Consider the following 20,009-nt stretch of genomic DNA (forward strand, 5'->3'; position numbering starts at 1 on the left):
GGGGGGGGGGGGGGCGAGGAGATCAGCTGATGGTGGAGAGAGTGCAGAAAGGGGACAAAGAGGTCTGAGGGGAGCTGCTGGGGAGCAGAAAGAGGACCCACTCCTGCTCTGCAGGGGGTCTGGCTGGGGCATGGACCCTTAGGAGTCTGGAGATGACTTTTTTTAACCTATTCCGAACAAAAGAGATGGACGGTGGGCAGTGACTCAGAGCCGTGCGGATGGCGGGAGGGGAGCAGGAAGGGGGGGGCCCAGGGAGGGCAGGCGCGAGAAGCCGGGGGTTGCAGGACAAGCGGCAGCCCCGCCGACACCCCAGCCCCCCGGATGGAAGCACAAGGTCACACCCAGGGTGGGCGGCAGGGGGAGGGGAGCCGGGGCAGCAGTAGCAGGTGGGCGGGCCCCCAGGGACCCAGGGCCTGGATGAAGATCTTTCGGAGGTCACGCGGGGAGCCCCAGAGGAGAGCGGGGTCAGCAGGGTCAAAAGCTGCAGAGGGGGAGGGAAAGGTGATCACTCACACTCCCGCTGCTGAGCTTGCAGTCTGCTAGGACCCCCGAATCTTCTTCGAACAATCGTCCTCGAATCACGCGTCCCCGTGTTCACCGTCCTGCCCCGCTATAGGGCCCTGGGTCCACATCCCGCCTCTGCCACCTGCGCCTTCTTTGTGTGGCCTCTCGGCAAAGGGAGGCGGGCCGGGGGTTCCCCAAAGAACGCGCAGGCCCCGAACCCCGCCCTCTCCCCTCCCCCACCCTAAGGGCAGTTGGAGCCCTAGACCCTCCTCCGGGATGACCGGGGAGTGTGAATGGTTCCCCCACACCTGGGAGCCACTCAGAACCTGGGATTCTTCCCTCGGCTGCCCCTCCCGTTAGAGAGGCTGAAAGCCTGAGGCATCTATCTAAAAGTGCTGGCAAAGTGCAATTCCAGGCCTTTCAACGATGGGAATACTGAAGCCGCAACCCCAAGGCTCTATGGCCCACCGTGTTCCCTCACCTTCTTGGGGTCCCCGCCGTCCAGAGCCTTCTCACCGCTCCCCCACACCATGTCTGGCGTCCGCTCGAGCTTCAGCAAGCGCGACTCCTCCCTGCTGGCCAAGAAGGACTCGCCAGGGTCACAGGCCGGAAGTCCAGTCCACTACCGGATGTAGGGTGGCCTTTTCCAACGGCACCGCTCAAGGGGGTGGGAGGCGCGTCCGACGCTGCTTCTGGGCCCCCCGCGCAGGAGGAGGATGGATTTCACGTATAAAGAAGAGCCTAAATGATCCTGCTAGCTCGACACGAACTCGCAGGCTCGTAGACGCCCAAACAGAGGGACTGGCCTTTTCTTCCCGTCCCCACAGAGCGCGTCCCGTGGTACGCTCCAATCTTTTCAAAGATGGCGGTCGACAGTCCCACGCTTACGCAGGCGCGAGCCACTGCCCAATATGGCGGCCCCCAGGTCTCGCGACGTCAGCGCCAGCCTGCACCTGCGTGCGTGCATAGCGGCCGCCGCCATGGAGGCCTCTTCCGGGGAGAGGCGGCCCACGGCAGAATTAGAGCCCAGCGGTCCCCCAGCGCTGTTCGTACTATGCGGCTGGGCCGTGAGTGCCAACATGGGTGTCCTGGAGAGCGGGGTGTGGGGTGAGTGAGGACTTGGGGAGGGGGAGGGGCAACGGAGCCCGTTACTATGGAAACCGGGGACCTCAGAGGGGCTGGAAGCAGCGCTCCCATGGAAATACGAGGCGGCCCAATTGGAGCCAGCGCGGAGTGCGGCCCCTGTTGCCATGGAGACTGATTCCAGCATCCCGGGCCAGCGAGAAGACCCAGACAGGCCTCCCGCTGCGGACGCCCCTCCTTAGACGAGGACATAGATGCGCTGGGGGGCGGGCAGGGAAAGGGCGTGGAGTCCGTGCCGTAGGAGGGGCCGCGGTGTAGCCTGGGGAAGGAGAAGGCTCGGGGCAGACTGTCCTGGGGAGGAGGGCGTCCGCCGCGCCCCAGGGTGGGGGGGAAGCTCCGGGGAGCCCCTTCCCCGAGAGCTGACCCAGCGTGGAAGATGCTTCCCGGGGAGGGGCTGAGCCCCCAGTGTCCGGGCGCAACATGGCCACTTGTTGCGTATGTGATGTCTAGTGAGATGCAGGATGGACATTAGCAGCATCGAGGCCTATCTGTACGCCACCGGCCCGTAACAGAGGCAGGAGTGAAGCGGGGCTCCAGGGAAGCTTCATACAGCCGTATGCGGGCTCAGGCATGTGTGCACGGGTTAGCCAGGAGCCCGATTTCATTGGCATGCTGAGCTCCCAGGAGAGAGCCTCTCCGCACCCATGCGGGTCCGCGCCTTCTTTGTGACTTAAAAGCTGGAGCGTAGAACCAGCCCAGCATGCACCCGTCCCTCCAGCGCCAGGCTGGCACCGAGGACTCCCGTGCATGACCGTGACTTCCTGCAGCTACTGGCTTAGCGTCCTTCCATCTGGCCACACCTCCAGGTCAATCACCTCCAGCTGCCATTATTTAAATGCCATTCTCTGTGGAACATTCCCTTATTCTCACTCCCCTCAACCCAAACGTCCCCCTCTAAATCTCCTCTACCTTTCTGTGCTCTCTGGAATGAATGCCTACTCCGTAGATAAAGTATTTACTTTCATCTTACATCTTTTCCTCTAAATTGCAGTACACTCACCGAGCCTCCCTGGCATCCCTTCCCAACGCTGGTCTTGGTAGGGGACTCCGAATGTTCCCTGCTCTCCACTTTCATTTCTGACTCTCCCTTCCCCATCATCACACAGTAACATATCCTCCTTTTCCATTCATTCAGTCAAAATCAAAATCCTGCTGTTTGTTATCTACAGACCCCCAACCATACTCCCATTCTCCTCTAGTAAGCTCAGTGCTAGCCTGTTTCTCTCCTCCCCAGCTTCTGCTCTCAAACTAGGAGATTTTAACACACACATTGTATATGTGTATATGTATATATACTTTGTATATATACTTTGTATACTCTCCTCACTTGTCCTCATCTTGCTCACTTCCCATGCCCTCCTCCTCCTCTACCCTACCTCAGCCATACACAAAGACAATCATACCCTTGATCTCACCATGTTTGTGAACTCTGAAATTCTTGTATCTGACCATGATCTGTTGTGATTCCATCTCTCCCTCTGCTTCCCAATACCAAACCTCCAATCCCTCAACCTCTCAATTCTTAGAAAACTGGCTTACTCTCCTCCTATTCCTATCTTGACCCCTTGGCACTCCAGTTCACTGACCTTTTCTCCTGAGTCCCTTGCCCCTTTATTCTTTTGAAGATCCTATCCTAACCATTGGGATTCTTCCCACCATCCACTGGCTTTATTAATGCTCACATGTTGTGTACTGAACAAAGCTGGAGAAAATAATGAAACCAGAGTGGATCCACTACAGATTTATGTTACCTAAGCTCAGCCAAGCCCTCCCTGCTGTGCAGCAGTCCTACTTCACCTTCCTGCTCACTGCCTCTCCTGCTCTCCACAGTGGCTCTTCCAAACCTTCTCATCCCTCCTCTAACCTCCTTTGGTCCCCCTTCCCCTCGTCCTTTCAGCTGAGAACGTTGGCTCCTATTTTACTGAAAAAATTGAGGTCATTCACCAAGAGCCCCGTCTTCTCCCCCCCTGCTAATCTGGCAGCACAAAGATGCCCCTGTCACTATCTCCTTCACTCCTGTCTCAGAGAAGAGGTCCCCCCACTCTGTATCCATCAGGGCCCCTGCTCCATCCCATCTCCTCCAGCAGCTCTCCCCCGTCATCCCCACTTTCACTTATCTTCAGTCTCTCTCTGTCTACTGGCTGCTTCCCTACTGCCCACAAACCTGCTGGGTCTCCCCTTTCCTCGACACCCCCTCCCTTGATCTCTCCATCCTTTTAGGGCTAAACTCCTCAATTTCCTTTCATTCTCTTTGAGTCTGGCTTCTGGTCTCATCCTTCAGCCCAGACTGCTCTCCCCAAAGTCACTGATGAGATTACTCATTGTTAATCAAGTGGAGGATCCCCTTGACGTCTACAGCCGTTGGCCTTGGTGGTCACCTCCTGGATGTGTTCTTCTTCGTTTCGTGACAGTCGTGACTGGGGGGGGGGGTGCCGGGGGCTGTCCAGAACTGGAAGGATCAGGGAAGGCTTCATGTAGGGGTGGTGTGGGAGCTGAGCTTTAAAGAAAACTAGAAATTCTGAGAGTTGGAGGTGAGGGAGAAGGGCATTCCAGACACTGGGCACAGGAGACAGGAAGAGCAGGAAGGCCGCTTTGTCTGTTTACACATTGTAATAGCAGCTCCTTGAGAGAGGCGGCCAAGGCAGCTTTTTGTTTTGGCCTCTATGTTCCCAGCACCAGCACTCAGTAGGTGCTCAAAGGGCTGGTGCAGGTGCACTCCCTCCTGCACTCAGCAGTCTCTCTAGGAGAAGGATGACAGCAGAACCTTAGAGGGGATGGGGCCTGGGGCCTCTGGCCAAGCCTCCTCTTTGGACACTTCATGAGTGCACAGGGTCAGGGCACTTTCCTCTCTAATGCCCCTCTCCTGGAAGCAGGCAAGTGGGGAAGCAAGATCCCTGCCTCTGAGCCCAGCACTTTGTCTTGATTTTCCCAGCTCTTCCAGGTCCCATACTTCAAGGCATCTTACCGCTGCTTAATATCTATTACCTGGAGAGGGCTGAGCATGCAGCCCAGAAGAAAGGTGAGCTGTCCCTGTCACGCCACACTGAGAGGTTGGGTTTGTCCCCTGGCAGGGAACAGCCATACCCTTCCCCTGGGGGGTACACAGGGTTGTTGGAATGGATGGGGCAGACCTATGTCCATTCCCCAGGACACACCAGCAAGGGCTTGGGGTGGGTAGAGAGTAGCACTGGATGCCTCAGCTAGCTGCCTGCCCAAGTCTAAGGGGCCCCGGCAGTGACAGGATGCGTGGCTTTTCTGCTCTCCACAGGCCTCTCTACACAGGCCATCTGGCATCAGCTCTGGGATGACGTAATGAGGACAAGACCACCCCGTTGTGAGGTGAGGGGAGGCACTTCTGCCAGCCCTCCCCCCTGGCACTGATGTGGGACAGAGCCACTCTGAGTGATCCTGGCTGATGAGGCCCCTCTGCTCAGTGGTGAAGGAGACAGCCAAGCTCATGGCAGGGCAGGGATGCACCCCGCAGGCAGCTTCTGGGCAACACAGACCCCTTCATCCACACGCAATGGCTCCATCCCTGAGAGAGCAAGGCAGCACTGTTGGGGCCATGTCCAAAGGCATGCCAGCTTCACGCACCCCTATGCAAACCATCTGTTCAGTGGGTTGGGGACATGGTGGGGTTGAGAATGGCCAGAGAGGCTCTTAGATTGTGGGTTTAGGCCAGAAGCTGCTTTAGGGAAGGAGAGCTTGTCAGAGCTTCAGGTTGACATTGCCCTGTGGCACAGCTTCACGTGCTGCCATACCTGGTATGAACGCCTGGGCTGGGGCTGATCTGGGCAGAGGTAAGCCTTTAATAGAGGGCCACTGTCCAAGCCAGCAGAGCCCAGGGACAGGGCGATAGTAAAAGCAATTCAAAAAGTCTCTTCCTTCCAGCAACCCATGCCTCGGGAGTGTTAAGTAGTGTTTCCCCATTTCACAGATAAAGAGACTGAGGCTCAAGGACTGAGATCCCTGGCCCAGGTCACCCAGCCAGCAGATGTTAAGAGCCACCAGGAGGTAAACGGCACAGCCTGGCCTGCAAGGGCTTGACCTCACCTGTCTGTCTCTCCTCCCCATCTGGCCACAGAGTGTACCCTGCTGGCGGACCAAGTTCCTAGAGACCTTCTTCTGCCAGGTGCTCCGAGGGACCCTGGACCCAGCATGTGACCGGCGCCTCCAGGACAGCCGCTTCTCGGCCCTCGGGCATAGTGCACCCTATGTCACCCAGCTCACCATCTGCAACGCACTACAGGGAGTGGGGGAGCTGATGGCCGAGGCCCAGCGCGAGGTGCTGCAGACCCTGGCCCGCTCCCTGCACACCCTCAAGTTCAGGCACCTGCTCTTCTCTGATGGAGCTGCTCACCTGGCCCTGCAGAGGTTGCTGCACCGGCTCATTCACCACGGGGGTGTTCGGCATGTGTCCATGTACTCCTGGCCTGTGCCCGAGACTGCACTGTTCCTCCTCATCCTCACCATGAGTGCGGGGCTCTGGCAGCCAGGCCCCTGTGATACACCTTGCAGTCTGTGCAGGGAGGGCCCCCTGGCCCAAGCCCCAGCTCTCCAGGAGCCTGCGTTCCTCCTGGAGCCTGGCGGGCCACACCGGGATGCTGCAGAGCAGTCAGCAGCTGCCCTGATGGCCACTCGGTGGAAGAGCGAGGCCAGGGAGGCTCAAGAACAGGCCGTGCTTGTGCAGGAGAGCCAGACGCTGGGCGGAGTGGGCCCTGGCAGTCCTGCTGCCCCATCACCAGGCCCAGGGACTGGAGCCGGCTCCGCCCCGCAGCCCCAGGCGGCTCCTAGGAGGAAAAGTCCCTGCCCCCATCCCTGGCAAGGGCCTGGTGCCGAGCCAGAAGACCTCTATGACTTTGTCTTCCTCATTGCCAGTGAAGAGGAGGAGGAGGGGCAGCAGCGCAGTCTGTGCGAGCCCAGCTGCAGGCACCTTCCTTCTCCAGACACCGCCCCCCGCTTCCGCAGCATCGCGGCTCTGGAGCTCTTTACCATCCCGCTGTCCACAGAGGCGACCCATGTGCTGTGCCACCTGCTGCGCTCCTGGGTGTCCTTGGAGAAGCTCACGCTCTCCTATAACGGTAAGGCTGATGACAGCACAGTGAGGACGCCCCCACTCAGGTCAGGAAGAGCCGAAGGAGTGGCAGAGCCAGCGCCCAGCTCCTAACCCCGGCTGGCCCAGTGATCATCAGGGCACTCAGTCTAGGTTAGGGGCAGCCCATCCCCTTTGGCCCTGAGGTTCCCGCTTCCTCCACCATCTAAGTCTCATGCATCCCTGTGGACATGTCTCAGTATGCACTGCCAGATGCCAGTCCAGACTGTGTTTCTGCCAGACTGCCTTGTCTGGGGCCTGCTGGCTTCCCTGCTTTTAGCTCCTGGCTCGCTTCCCTCCAGGCCCTGAGTGGGCCTGACCCTCCCATGTCTGTAGCATTCTGAGGGTTAGAGTGCCTTCGACCCTACCCCTGGGAGACGGAGGGGGAGGGAAAGCATGTGTGGTTATTCCCATTGTACAGAGAGAAAGTAGAGGTGGGGGGGGGCAGGGAGTGCCTGCCATCCTAGGGGGAGCAGAGTGCCCAAGCAGGGCCGAGAAGCTTCTTGGGGCCCTGTTCTGTGGGCCTGGAGTGAGGACCCGAGATCAGATCCTGCCTCCTGCGTCTTCTGGCTGGGGACATTGGGGAAAGCACAGCCTCTGAGCCTCGAGATTCCTCATCTGTAAGATGGGGACAACTGCACTCCCCATCTCTCAGGGCTGTTTGAGGAAAGTACTTTGTAAACCTCAGAGTGCTGGATAAAAAAGGGTCTCAGACAGGCTGAGGCGGGGTGGGGACATTGATCTGGCAGTGCAGCCCTGGGGCCTGCGGAGCAGACATCCCTGCTGGGACTCCTGCCTCTGGGGAGACCTACAGTTGACAGGACTCCCCGGGGTGACTTAGGGCGGCAGCAGATAGATCACGACCTGGAATGAGGAAGGCCTGAGTTCAGATCTGGCCTTGGCTATTTATCAGCTCTGTGACCCCAGCCAAGTCACTTCCCTACCTCAGTGAGATAAGAGGACCTGCCTCCCAGGGTTATGAGCATCAGATGAGATACTTGTCAGGTGTGCCGGTCCTGCACGTAGTAGGTGCTTAATCAATGTTTGCTTCCTTGCCTTGCAGGACTAGGCTCCAACATCTTCCACCTCTTGGAGGGCCTGCAGGCCCTCTCGGCCCAGGCCAGCTGCTGCCTCCACTCCCTGCACTTCACTGACCTCTTCTCTCCTCTGTCTGTGCTGGAGCTGGCCCACGCCACCCTCAGGGTCCTGCCCAGGCTGCACACCCTAGCCATCCGCATTGACCATCTGAGCCCAGAAGACAGCCCCAGAGCCCCTGGGGTCTCCAGTCCTGGGATGGGGCCTGAGGACATTCCAGGTGAGGGGGTGGTAGGACAGGTGAGTCACGGTGACCTCTGCCTTCGAGACCTCTCTAGTGTCAGGTGCTGGATATATGGCTGGAAAGGCATTATCAAACTACTGAGATCTTGGGCTTACAGAACTGCAAGGGGCCCTTGAGGCTGTCAGTCAGGGCAGGAGCCCTGGCAGGTAGGGAAACAAGCCGGGAGAGAAGGGGCAGGGCTCTGCCCCACTCGGGCCTCTAAGGATGGGCGGCCACCCAGGCTCATGTGGAGGACTGTGATTTAATGATCATTCCTGCCAGTTGAGCCCCTCCTCTGGAGGAGTTAGGGTCTGCAGGGTCCAAGCTTCAGTACTATCCTGGCGGGGCCAACCCCCCAGTGTGGAAGGAGGGCCCGGGTTGAAGGCCAAGTGTCCTGGGGGCAGAGGCTGGTGCTGCCTTTCTCTCTCCTTTTGACAGAGAACTGCCTGGAGCAGCTTGAGCTGGGCTTTCCCCGCAGGCCGCAGACTAGCAGGTGCCTGTGCCAGGTCCTGGAAGCATCACCCGCCTTGCAGCGGCTGGCACTGGACAGTGCCACCTTCACCTCTCCTAGGGAGCTGGGGCTGGTGCTCCAGACACTGCGAGGTATCACCTTGCAGGGGGGAGGGGACGGACAGGGTGCTGAGGACTCGGGCCCAGCCGGGCTGCCCCTCACCCCACAGGCTGCCTGCCCTCCCCAGAATGCAACCCAGCCCTGCAGAAGCTGAGCTTCCACGACATGAACCTTGCTGACTGCCAGAAGGAGGTGCTCTTGCTGCTTCAGGACCCCACCCTCCGAGGTGAGCTGGAGAACAGGAAATAGGGCAGAGGCGATAAAGTACAGGACCTACAGTCAGGAAGATCTGGGTTCAAATCCCACCTCACATGCTTACTAGCTGTGTGACCTTGGGCAAGTCCCCCCATCTGTAAAATGAATAGGTTGGCTCAGTGGCCTCTGATGCCCTTTCTAGCTCTAAATTTACTTTCTGTAAAATGGGGGCGAGAAGCTGTGGTCTGAGAGCAGGCTGGCTCAGGCGTCCTCTGGCTCTCCCACAGAGCTCACCCTGTCCTTCTGCCGTCTGTTGGAGAAGCGCCGGGCCCACTTTCTGCCCAAGCTGGTCACAGCCATAAAGAGTAACTCCACCCTCAAGAGCTTCCGGCTGCCAGGCAACCGCCTTGGTGAGTGCAGCGGGACCAGCGGGGCTGACCCAGAAAGGGCTGAGCAGCTTGGCCTTCTGGGACACCCAGCCTCTCTCCTTCTCCAGGGAGCTCAGGCCTTGTGGCCCTGGCTGAGATCTTCTCCAGTGATTCCTCCTCCGCACTCTGCCAGCTGGACATCAGGTATGTGGTTGGAGCAGGGTGAGCAGGACCCCTTCCCTTCCTGCAGGGCTTCCCCCCTGACTCTGACCCTCTCCCCCCCATCCCAGCTCCAACTGCATCAAGCCCGAGGGACTACTTGAGTTTGCCAAGCAGCTGGAGCAGAGCCATCCAAGCCGTGGGACCTTGGGCCACCTCTGCCTCTTCCAGAACTGGCTGGACCAGGACCCCAGCCTGGCTCAGGAGGCCATTGGCCGGCTGCGGGCTACATTCAGTGTGGTTAGTGATACATGGGACTCCTCCCAGGCCTTTGCCGACTATGTTGGTATGATGTGACTAGGGCCTTCCTGGGATATAAAGGCCCCTCTCCTAGGCTAGGGTCCAGCAACACTGCCCTCCATCCCATGCTCACAGCACAGCTTGGGGGGTAGGGCATGGCACCAGAGGCCCAAGTTCTGGCCCAGGAGATTGACCTCATCCTCAGCAGGAAAGAGAAAGCAGGGACCCTGGCTCCCCAATCTCACCTGGGCCGAGGGGCAACAGCTGACCCTGCTGTGCTCAGGGCCAGAGGACCTCAGGGATCAAGGGGAGAAGTGACCCCCCAGAGCTACCCTCCCTCCCCAGGAGTACCAGCAGTGGCCTGGATCCACCCAGAGCCCACACCATGATCTCCACTCTGCCACCAGAGAGTTTTTAATGCCTTTATTATTCCTCTGTGCCTTTTTTACATTTTTAAAAATAAAAAAAATATCTATTCTGCCTATCTCTGACTCCCAGCTGTGTGGTTGATTCCTCCCCCAGCTTTTGGGCAGCTCTGGCTCCTGGTGCAATAAGCATAGGCTTTCTGCTAAGACTAGCCTAGGTGGCTGCAGCCATTCAGTGGCCTGGACCAGCCTGAGCCCCTGCCCAGGCCGACCTATGCCCAAGCCAGCACCAGCTCCAACCCCCTAGCCCTAACCCAGGCCCATGCAGCCCTGAACTAGGCCCAGTCCAGCCCTAATCCAGTCCCAGGTCTCAAAGGACCCCACGCTGTTCCTCATGTGAGCGCTGGTAGAAGGCAAAGGTCACTGCAGCATCCCAAGCTGCCAGCAACACAGCATCTGGGAGCCCCCTCTTGTCTGCACTGTGGTGCCACTGGGCCAAGTCAGAGGTGCAGTCGGAGCCCTCAGCAGGAGGCCGGACCTGACGCCCATTCACGCAGCGGCGACAGCGCAGTCTGCGGACACAGTGCAATGCAGTAGGCTGGGCTCTGGCCTCCCCAGCCCACAATCCCTTGGACCTGGCCCAGGCACAGGTGGGGTGTACCCCCGCCATACTCAGGCCTTTCTTCCCAGGAGGCAGTAGGCTCTCCTTCCCTCCCCACCTCCTTACTTGTCATGGGTGTCGCTGGGTGTGACCTCGTTGAGGGTGAACAGCTCCCGAAGCTCCCCCAGGGAGAAGTGACGCTCCACGTCCTGCTCTTCATCTACCACACAGCTGCTAAGAGCCTTCTTGTGAGTTTGTCGCTGAAAGATCTTCTCCTCAATTGTCCCAGCCTGGGAGCAGAGAGGGCAGTGGGGGTCAGCTCTAGCCAGGAGACTGACTCTGGTCTAGGCCCAGCCTCATCATCCGTCCCCACTCATGGCAGGGTCTCATCTGCTCAGACAGGCCATCAGAGATGGTGGGAGCCTGGGCAGCAAGGGAACGTGATGGCACCAAGGAAGAGGACGCTGACCCAGGGTGTCCCCAGCCTCCCAGGCCAGAGTTCTCCCCCCCAAAGGCTAGATAAGTCTCACCGAGAGTAGGCGGTAGATGTAGCATGTCTTCTTCTGGCCATCACGCCACACACGGGCCATGGCCTGCTCGTCATTGGCGGGATTCCAGTCGGGGTCGAACATGACAAGCCGGTTGGCCCCAATGAGGTTGAGGCCGCAGCCACCAGCCTTGCTACTTAGCATGAAGATGAAGTCTGGGCTCTGGGGAGACAGGCAGGGGAGGGGCCTGTCAGCATGCTAGACTGCAGGGACCTCTGGAGATAGGTGCACTGACAGTTTGCAAAGCCCTCTAGAAAAGGACCAAGCACAACAGAAGACACATGACACACAGCCAGTCTTGTCCCCTCCCTAAGCCAGTTACCTAAACAGCAACCAAAGCCTTCTGTGATGGGGAGCTCACTACCTCACAAAAGAGCTCTATGAAGCATCAGCCTACCCCTCTAGGGCCAGGTAGAACCCATCTGATTTCCCCTGCCCCGTGACCTCCCTTTGGAAGCTTGAAGGCAGCTTATATCCTCCGACCCTGCCCCACCCCCCAAGTCTTCTGGTCCTTTCTTGACCAGGGGATTTGGGGAGAGGGGCTAGTAGCTGGGGAGGCCATGAAAGACTCCACAAAGAAGACCCAAATGCAGGCACCTGCCTGCAGCCTTGATAACATTAAGATACCCCCAGACCCAGCCCACCCAGAGTGGCCCCAACCTGGCCTCTCAGTCTCACTCCCACCCAGACTCTCTCAAGTCCGTCTCCATCCCTGTGGCCAGAGCCTCCAGTGACCGCAGTTCTGCTCTCCCAGGACCCTGGTGGTGAGGCTCGCTGCCCCCTTCCCCCAATCTCTGGCAAGGGGCCTGCCCACTCACTGAGGGGTTGTTGAATCTCTCCACCACCTTGGCTCGTTTCTTGATGGACATGGTGCCATCCAGCCGGACATAGAGATACCTGTGCCCAGGGCAGGGGAAAGGACAAAGATCCGTTCATCAAGTGAAGGTGCCCAGAGCCCAAGTCGGAGCCCTGGCCCAGGGCTGGCAAGCCTACTCTGGCAGCAATCACAGGGGTGAGGCAGGGACAGTGTTGGCAGAGGATGGTCAGTGTAAATAATCCTAGCTCTGCCAGGTCACAACAGACACTGGTCGCCATTTCTTCACTGATAGGACAGGAGGAAAGCAGAAATGTAAGGAGAGGAGTGTGGTGATAAGAGGGAGGGGCCGCAAGACCAGCCACTGAAGAGTGAGGGAGGTTTTTCCCAGAGATAAAAACTATTCTGAAGCATCTGGGGCAGTCTCAGAACAAGCGGCCTGGCTCACCTTGGCCCCAGAACCAATGGGAGGCAGGTTTTGGATAAAAGTCTGCAACAGAGGGTGCTAGAGAGTGGTCAATAGAAGGTTGGGGAGCCTCCCACCCCACAAGGAGGTGAGCTGGTGAGCTGAGGTCACTCTTGGCTCTGATGCTGATCTGAGACCCCAGCCCTGGCTCCATGCAGTCACAAGACCCTGCCTGACCACTGACGGGAAGGGCCACGTAGCCCTGGCATCACAGGACCATGACCTGATCGGCTCTAGGCAAACGGGGCCCACAGGGAAGTCACTTGGTGCAGTCATGGACCCTATGAGACAAACAATAGTGAACTCTGCCAAAAAGAAGGGCCTGAGTCCTGGAACCAAGTGGTCAGAGGGGCCCATCCCAAGCTCCCTTGAACAAGTGTGGTCCCACTGGGATAGGCCTGGCCCAGTCGGGGTCCAAGACGCACTTCCTGAGCCTGCAGAGCTTCTCAAACAGGTCCAGGGTCTGGGTGTAGTTGGACACCAGGACGACCTTGTCACTGCTGGTCCTCCGTGTCACGGCCAGAATATAGTCCAAGACCAGCATCTTCCCTGGGGAAAGACCCAAGCTGGGGGACCTCGCAAAGGTCACGAGTAAGGCCAAGCCCCCAGAGCAGCCAAGGGGTGGCAGTGGCACCAGAGACAGGCACCCCACACCTGGCTCTGCCACCACCTGCCTGCCACATGACTTCTACCAGGCCCTTCCTGGCTCCCTGATCTCAGGTGGTTCATCTATAAAGTGGCTTGTTGGCCTGGGTCAGGGGGCATGGATAGATGGGGTGGGGGGAGGGCAGTCCATGAATCTGGATGGGAACAAAGTTGCCCCTTTATTTTCACTTGTCTCCAACCAAGATTGGGCATTTCCTTCAAGTATTTCTGCACTTACAAATGTGATCTGCTGAAAGTCCTGAGTGCTTTCCCAGGCTGCTTTGCCAGAGGGGCCCAAGACACAATAAAGGCTAAGAATTCCTGAAATGGAGGAGCTCTAAAGTCCCTTCCACTGTGAAATCTACAGACACTTATTAGGCGCCTACTGTGTGCCAGCCGCAGAGCTGGGCTGGTACAAGGGCAAGAGAGACAAAAGGGAGCCCATGTGCACATGCAGACAGAATGACTGGGGAGGGAGTAAGGGCACCAGAATTGGGGAAGGAAGTGAGGGACTGTGGAAACCAAGGTGAGGAGGGCAGAGGGGGTGGCCACCACAGAGGTAGGAGTCAGGAGGTAGACAGTTGTGTGGGAGGGACAGAGAGAAGGCCAGCTCAGTGTGTAGGAAGAGAAGTGACATGTAACGAGGCTGGAAAGATGGTTTGGGGCCTGGCTGTGAAGGGCCTTAGAAGCTAAGCTGGGGCCACTTTATGTGATGCTGGAGGTTAAGAGAGTCCCTGGGAGCCTGCCATGGTCAGCCCTTTGCTTTAGGCAGCTGAGCAGAGATGGGTTGGAATGGGAGAAAATGGAGGCCAGGAGGCCAATGCAATAATCCAGGCAAGAAGGGATGAGGGCTGAAGGCTCTGTCTCTAAGCAGGGACCACCTCACCCCCACTCCCCAAGGGAGAAGGAAGCCCCTTCCATCAGTCGAGGCCCCAGGACCCTAAGGAGGTCTCCTAGAGGGAGGGCCCAGACCCACCCTCTGTAGCAGTGACCTGTCTCCCCTCCCTCCATTTCCTCCTGTACCTTGTCTGTGGAACTGCACCAGCATGCTCTCTGTAGGGACCTTAAAGGTGCAGGCCACATGAGCATTTCAAAATCCAAGGACTTTTCACTGAGAAACTCAGAATAAGAGTCCACAAAAAAGCAAAGGCCAGGAGGCCAGTGATGAGGTTTGGCCTTAGAGCTAGACAAGCCTTTACACCTCGTCTAGTCCGGCTTCCCGTTTTAGAAATGGACCTGAAACTGGGGAGAGTAGGGGGGGAAGGCCATACAGGGCACAGCTGGAAATCAAACCCAGGCTCCCAGAATCCACCTCCCCAGCCAGGCTCCACGTCTCCCAGGCCTCAACCCTACCTGTTTTCCTGCTCAGCAAGGCAGTCCTTGAAGTGGATGATGCAAGGTAAGGCCTCCCAACCCCCCAGGCCACAAGCTCAGTCCAAACTCAGGTTTCCTCGGGGTGATGGGACAGGGCAGCACTTACCTGAGAGCTGTGGCTCCACCGACTTGCCGCTGTAGCCAGGGGGAAACAAGTCAAGGGCTCCCGCAAAGCCTTCTTCCTCCTCCACACACTTCTCATAGATCAGGCCTGGGTCTGAAAAGCCAGAAGACCAGCTGAGTATTCAGAAGCATTCTCCTCAGCAGGGGCCCACAGGCACAGCCCCCTTCCCCCTGGAGAAGACTCTAGGCCCATCAGAATGCCCAAAGTACTCAAAGTCTGGCTCCCATGCCACAGCCCTGAGCCCCTGTCTAGCATCACTGGAGGTGTTTTCTGTGGCTCAAACTTGTCTGCCAACGCAGAAGCTCCTCCATGGCCTCTGAGCTTCCCAGCAGGGAGAGAAGGATGTGGTCAGAACCATGCTTAAGGACAATCCCCAGGGCAGCCGTGTGGAGGATGGACTGGAGGGGAGAGAGGCTGGAGGCAGGAGGTGATAGAGGCCTGGGCTGATGCCACATTTATGGGAGACAAGGGAAAGGGCTGGAAGCTCGAGCTGCCGAGATCTGTCCTGAATGGGGGGAGGGCTCATGAAGCCAGGGGCTGGTGGCCAAGCGAAGGCCCAGGCCAGCGGGCAGCCAGGAGGCCCACTCACGATTACACAGCTTCTTCAGGGATGTGATGGAAGACAAGGAAGACACACTCATCTTGCCCGCTCTCAGGTCCTCCACGGGCTTGGCTTGTTTGAGGAATCGTCTGTACAGCTCAGTCTGCAGTGGAGTCAGCCTACAGCCCAGAAGAGCCAGGCTTGGAGAGGGCCCCGAATGGAGCCCTGGTCTCCCCACAACAGCCAAGCCCAAGCACCAGCTGGCCTTCAGGAGCCTGGTGGCTCAGCCCCTCATGCCCAGGACCCTTGAGAGGGGACACTGAGGCAGAGACCAAAGGCCACGCAGCACAGAATGAGAATCCCCCAGCCCCAGCTTTCATCATTCAGATACTCATGTCTGTGTTTAGACTGTGAGATGAGCAGAGTTTTTACTTAACATTATCTTGGGCCCATGGGATGAAGAGGGCTGGGGCCAGGGATGGTCACCAGCTGAATGGCTGAGCAAGGACTCCAGAGCCCCAGCAATCCCCACCAGGCCCACAGTGGTCAGCACTCTGCCCCAGGCTGCAGCTCGCCGCCCTCAGCATAAAGAAGCCCCCTGGATTTCAGGCTCCAGGACACCAGGCCTGGGCCATAGGCACCTGCTATGTTGCATACCTACAGCAAACCACCTGCTCAATTTTCACAGGCAGATACTTGGAGAGGATGTCCGAGGTTCTCCGAATCAGACACCTACAATAGAGACATCAGGCCCATCAGAAAGCGGCCGGGTTTGGGGGTGGAGGGCCCTCCACATCAGCTCTGGGGCTGGCCCCAAGGCTGAGCCATCCCCAGTGACAGCATCGATGGGCATCGCCCACAGCACCCCAGAGCAGGCTCCCCAGGCCTTGTGAGCCTGGCTTTACAGATGAGAAAGCCAAAGCTCAGAGAGATTACAGCCTGAGGCACGAAGGCCACTGAGGCAGGAGCCAAGCTCAGGCCTCCCCTGATTTGAGATCCAGGGCATTACCCACCACCCCACACTGCCACAAATGATGTCCCAAAAATCCATGTCTGAGAGACTGGGAGCTGCCCCCACTGAAGCTCAAGTCACTGCTCTTTCTGGGCCCCACCTGCTCATGCCTTCCCCTCTGAGATCACCCACTGAGACTGCACATGTGGTACAGAAAGAGCGATTTCCATATTAGAAATATTAATCTAGGGGCAGAGCCAAGATGGCGGAGTAAAAGCACAAACTTGGTATCAGCTCCAGCTTCAAACACTTCCAAGACCTATAAAAAATGACTCTAAACAAACTTTAGAGCTACAGAACCCACAAAGAAACAGAGAGAAACAAATCTCCTGCTGAAGGCAGCTGGCAGACAGCCAGGAAAGGTCTATCACAGCACACTGGGAGCCTAGCACAGGCCCCCATGAGCTGTGGTTCCGCCCCCACCCCAAGGCAGCCCAGACCCGGCCAGAGCAGACTTCAGGAGAGTGAATCACCAGCAGCTATGGCTGTTTCCAGATTCCTCAACCCATAAATGCCAAAGACAAAGTAAAAGGTCAGTGGGGACTCTATTGGAAAGAGGGAGACAGAAGAGTGCAGTCCAGCCCCTGCCCCTGGGGTGAGAAGTGTGAGGCACAGAGGGACTGTGTGGCTCCCTCAGGAGCTCCTGGCCTGCGGATAGTAGGGGGACCAAGCAACCATTCAGAGGGTAATCGCTTTTGCTTTAACCTGCTTGGATTTGGATCACAGTCCTGGGGTGCGTGGCCAGAGTGTCAGAGCTTGTGGGGGCTGCAGAGAGGGTGCCCAACTAATAGCTCCAGCATCTGGAAAACTCCAGCTATTTGAGACAAATCTCTCCTCTCTGGAAGCAGAGTTCTACCATGGCAAAGACCATAAAAGCCAAGTAATTGGCTGGCAATATGACCAAGCAGAGGAAGCACAGAGACCAAAGAATCCTTTTTTGGGGACAAAAAGATCAAGGCATGGCGCGGAAAGAAGACAGTGAAGTCAGAACTCCTGCATCAAAAGCTTCCAAGAAAAATATGAACTGGTCACAGGCCATGGAGCAGCTCAAGAAGGATTTTGAAAATCAAGTAAGAGAAGTGGAGGAAAAACTAGGGAGAGAAATGAGAATGATGCAAGAAAATCATGAAAAGCCTGCTAAAGGAGACCCAAAAAAATGCTGAAGAAAATAACTCCTTAAAAAGTAGACTAACTCTAATGGCAAAAGAGGCCCAAAAAGCCAATGAGGAGAAGAATGCCTTAGAAAACTGAATTTTCCAGATGTAAAAGGAATTTCAAAAACTCACTGAAGAGAATAATTCCTTCAAAATTAGACTGGAGCAATTGTAAGCTAATGACTTAATGAGAAATCAAGATACTATAAAACAGATCCAAACAAATGAAAAGGCAATGTGAAATATCTCACTAGAAAAACCACTGGCCTGGAAAATAGATCCAGGAGAGATCATTTAAAATTGGACTACCTGAAAGCCATGATCAAAAAAAGAGCCTAGACACCAACTTTCAAGAAATTATCAAGCAAAATTGCCCTGATATTCCAGAACCAGAGGGTAAAATAGAAATTTAAAGAATGCACTGACACCTCTTGAAAAAGATCCCCAAAAGAAAACTCCTAGGAATATCATAGCCAAATTCTAGAGTTCCCAGATCAAGGAGAAAATACTGCAAGCAGTCAGGAAGAAACAATTTGAGCACTGTGGAAACATAATCAGAATAACACAAGACCTAGCAGCTTCTACATTAAGGGAATGAAAGGCTTGGAATATGATATTCCAGAGGTCAAAGGAGCTAGGATTAAAACCAAGAATCACCTACCCAGCAAAATTGAATATAATGCTACAGGAGAAAATATGGTCATTCAATGAAATAGAGGATTTTCAAGCATTCTTGATGAAAAAACCAGAGCTGAACAGAAAATTTGACTTTCAAATACAAGAAGCAAGAGAAGCATGAGAAGATAAACAGGAAAAAGACATCATAAGCAACTTGTTAAAGTTGAACTATTTACATTCCTACATGGAAAAATGATAATTGTAACTCCTAAGACTTTTCTCAGTATGAGGATAGCTGAAGGGAATATATATGTATATATACATCTATATGTATATACAGGAGGGTGTAGGTGTGTATAAATACATATGTGAGTGTGCATGTGTATGTGTGTACATGTATACATAGAGGGCACAGGATGAATTGAATAGGAAGGGATGATATCTAAAAAATAAAAATAAGAGGTAAGAGAGGGATATATTGGGAGAAGGAGAAAGGGAGAGATAGATTAGGGTAAATTATCTCATATAAAAGAGGAAAGAGAAAACTGTTACAATGGAGGGGAAGAGCAGGAAGGTGAAAGGGGAATGGGTCAACCTTACTCTCATTGAATTTGGCTTAAGGAGGGAATAACATACACATTCAATTGGGCATCTTACCCTACAGGAAAGCAGGGGGGAAGGGGATAAGAGGGAGGATGATAGAAGGGAGGGCAGACTTGGGGAGAGGGAAGTTAGAAGCAAACACTTTTGAAAAGGGACAGGGTCAAAGGACAAAACAGAATAAGTGGGGGGCAGGATAGGAAGGAGGGAAATATAGTTAGTCTTTCACAATATAACTACTATGGAAATGTTTTGCATAACTACACATGTACAACCTATGTTGAATTGCTTGTCTTCCCAGTGGGAGTGGGTGAGGAGGGGAGAAGGGAAAGACTCTGGAACCCAAAGTTTCAAAAACAAATGTTAAAAAAAATTTGTTTTTTTTACATGCAACTGGGAAAGAAGACATACAAACATTGGGGTATAGAAATCCATCTTGCCCTACTAGAAAGTTGAGGGTGTGATGGGGGAGGAAATAAGAGAGAACAGATTGGGGGAAGGGGTATTCAGTAGGCTCACTATTTTGGGGTGGGGGTAGGAGAAAGACAGGGAGAAAAATGTGTAACTCTCGTGGAAATAAATGTTGAAAACTAAAAATAAATAAATAATTTGGAAAAAAAGAGAGATTTCCACCTCATCTCCCCTGCTAAACTGTGGGCAGGGGCTGTTTTTGCCTTTCTTTGCCTCCTAGAACTTACCTGGCACACAGCAGACACTTAATAAATGAGCCTCAGTTTCCTCACTTGTAAAATGAGGGGGGTGGGCCAGCTCGAGATAGTGCTATGGCAGTGAATGCAGCCCAGGCTGTCAGGGCAGGGCAGGACAGCAGTCAGGTTAGGCAAGAGGGGGTCATCTCACTGTCCTGGTCCCCCTCATCTGTAAGATAAGGCAGGAAGGACCAGAGCCACCCTGGGGGGCCTCCCCAAGTCTATTCTTCCCCAGGGAGGGTGGTGCCCAGCTTCACCCTGGCCCGTGAGGGCCATCTGCTCCCATCCTGCCCAGAGCCAGGAGGGCCCCCAGGGATGAGAGACACTCAGCCCCTGCCCAGGTCCAGTGAGCAGGCCCAGGCGCATCACCTGTTCACAATGCTGACAAGTTCTCGGAGTCGTTCCTCCCCCTTCTGCCTGGCTTCTTCACTCGCATCAGCATCTCTGCCCTTTAAAATAGGCAGCTCAAAGTGCTTTTTGAATTCCTGGGCTGTCCCTAATGACAGGGGAGAGCAGGACAAATCCAGTCACCTGGGGGCCCCCAAGGGGGCTTCTTGACATGCACCTCTGCCCCAGGCTTCTGAGAAAACAGCCAGACAGCAGACCCAGATAGGCCCCATCCCCTTCTGCCCTCCCTCCCACCAGCGCACAGATCAGGAGAACCAGGAGAACAGCTCCAAGTCCTGCAGCACCCCACGGGAGGAGCCCCAAGGTGCAGGAAGCTGAGATCTCCTCTGCATCCTTCCTTTTCTTTGGGCCAGACAACGGGCAGGAGCCCAAGAGCCCAACC

At 55.9% G+C, this 20,009-nt stretch overlaps 3 protein-coding genes across 9 annotated transcripts in view; 1 reads left to right on the top strand and 2 right to left on the bottom strand.

Moving 5' to 3' along the window:
- LOC138165037 (cytochrome b-c1 complex subunit 6, mitochondrial-like) overlaps nt 1-20,009 on the bottom strand; it is a 289,794-nt gene that overhangs the window by 5,599 nt on the left and 264,186 nt on the right. Inside the window, exon 2 of the mRNA XM_069093133.1 lies at nt 986-1,090. Within this exon, the coding sequence (XP_068949234.1) occupies nt 986-1,036 (51 nt within the window). The 5' untranslated portion in view covers nt 1,037-1,090. The remainder of the gene's footprint in view (nt 1-985; nt 1,091-20,009) is intronic.
- On the top strand, nt 1,204-10,134 carry LOC138165027 (leucine-rich repeat-containing protein 41-like). Of its 3 annotated transcripts, XM_069093095.1 has the most exons (11): nt 1,480-1,611; nt 2,098-2,453; nt 4,580-4,666; nt 4,916-4,986; nt 5,732-6,728; nt 7,803-8,054; nt 8,496-8,660; nt 8,738-8,854; nt 9,111-9,233; nt 9,320-9,395; nt 9,482-10,134. In XM_069093095.1, exons 4-11 carry the CDS (start codon nt 4,960-4,962, stop codon nt 9,705-9,707), a joined length of 1,983 nt encoding a protein of 660 aa, XP_068949196.1. In that variant the 5' UTR covers nt 1,480-1,611; nt 2,098-2,453; nt 4,580-4,666; nt 4,916-4,959; the 3' UTR covers nt 9,708-10,134. The 3 variants fall into 3 exon arrangements, with proteins under 3 accessions (XP_068949194.1, XP_068949195.1, XP_068949196.1); XM_069093093.1 differs by lacking the exon at nt 2,098-2,453 and having other exon boundaries at nt 1,204-1,611; XM_069093094.1 differs by lacking the exon at nt 2,098-2,453 and having other exon boundaries at nt 1,204-1,611; nt 8,756-8,854.
- Nucleotides 10,061-20,009, bottom strand: part of LOC138165030 (DNA repair and recombination protein RAD54-like) — a 28,998-nt gene continuing 19,049 nt past the window's right edge. For all 5 annotated transcript variants that reach the window (XM_069093098.1, XM_069093097.1, XM_069093100.1 and 2 more), the window contains 9 exons: nt 19,589-19,715; nt 15,786-15,860; nt 15,177-15,307; nt 14,570-14,680; nt 12,870-12,993; nt 11,983-12,061; nt 11,147-11,326; nt 10,743-10,906; nt 10,061-10,587 (listed from right to left, as the gene is read on the bottom strand). In XM_069093098.1, coding sequence (XP_068949199.1) covers nt 10,386-10,587; nt 10,743-10,906; nt 11,147-11,326; nt 11,983-12,061; nt 12,870-12,993; nt 14,570-14,680; nt 15,177-15,307; nt 15,786-15,860; nt 19,589-19,715 — 1,193 coding nt within the window. In that variant the 3' untranslated portion in view covers nt 10,061-10,385. The remainder of the gene's footprint in view (nt 10,588-10,742; nt 10,907-11,146; nt 11,327-11,982; nt 12,062-12,869; nt 12,994-14,569; nt 14,681-15,176; nt 15,308-15,785; nt 15,861-19,588; nt 19,716-20,009) is intronic.

Source organism: Petaurus breviceps, unplaced genomic scaffold (genome assembly GCF_028583685.1).
Source record: "Petaurus breviceps papuanus isolate PSGF00001 unplaced genomic scaffold, PetGlider_PUasm1.0 207, whole genome shotgun sequence".
In the NCBI taxonomy this organism is placed as follows: domain Eukaryota; kingdom Metazoa; phylum Chordata; class Mammalia; order Diprotodontia; family Petauridae; genus Petaurus; species Petaurus breviceps.

Bases quoted from the DNA above. Each gene is read 5' to 3' on its own strand.
- LOC138165027 (XM_069093093.1), top strand. From the start codon at position 1,416: ATGGCGGCCCCCAGGTCTCGCGACGTCAGCGCCAGCCTGCACCTGCGT. The intron at 4,667-4,915 runs GTGAGCTGTCCC...TGCTCTCCACAG, and splicing joins GCATGCAGCCCAGAAGAAAG to GCCTCTCTACACAGGCCATC. The intron at 9,396-9,481 runs GTATGTGGTTGG...CCCCCATCCCAG, and splicing joins CTCTGCCAGCTGGACATCAG to CTCCAACTGCATCAAGCCCG.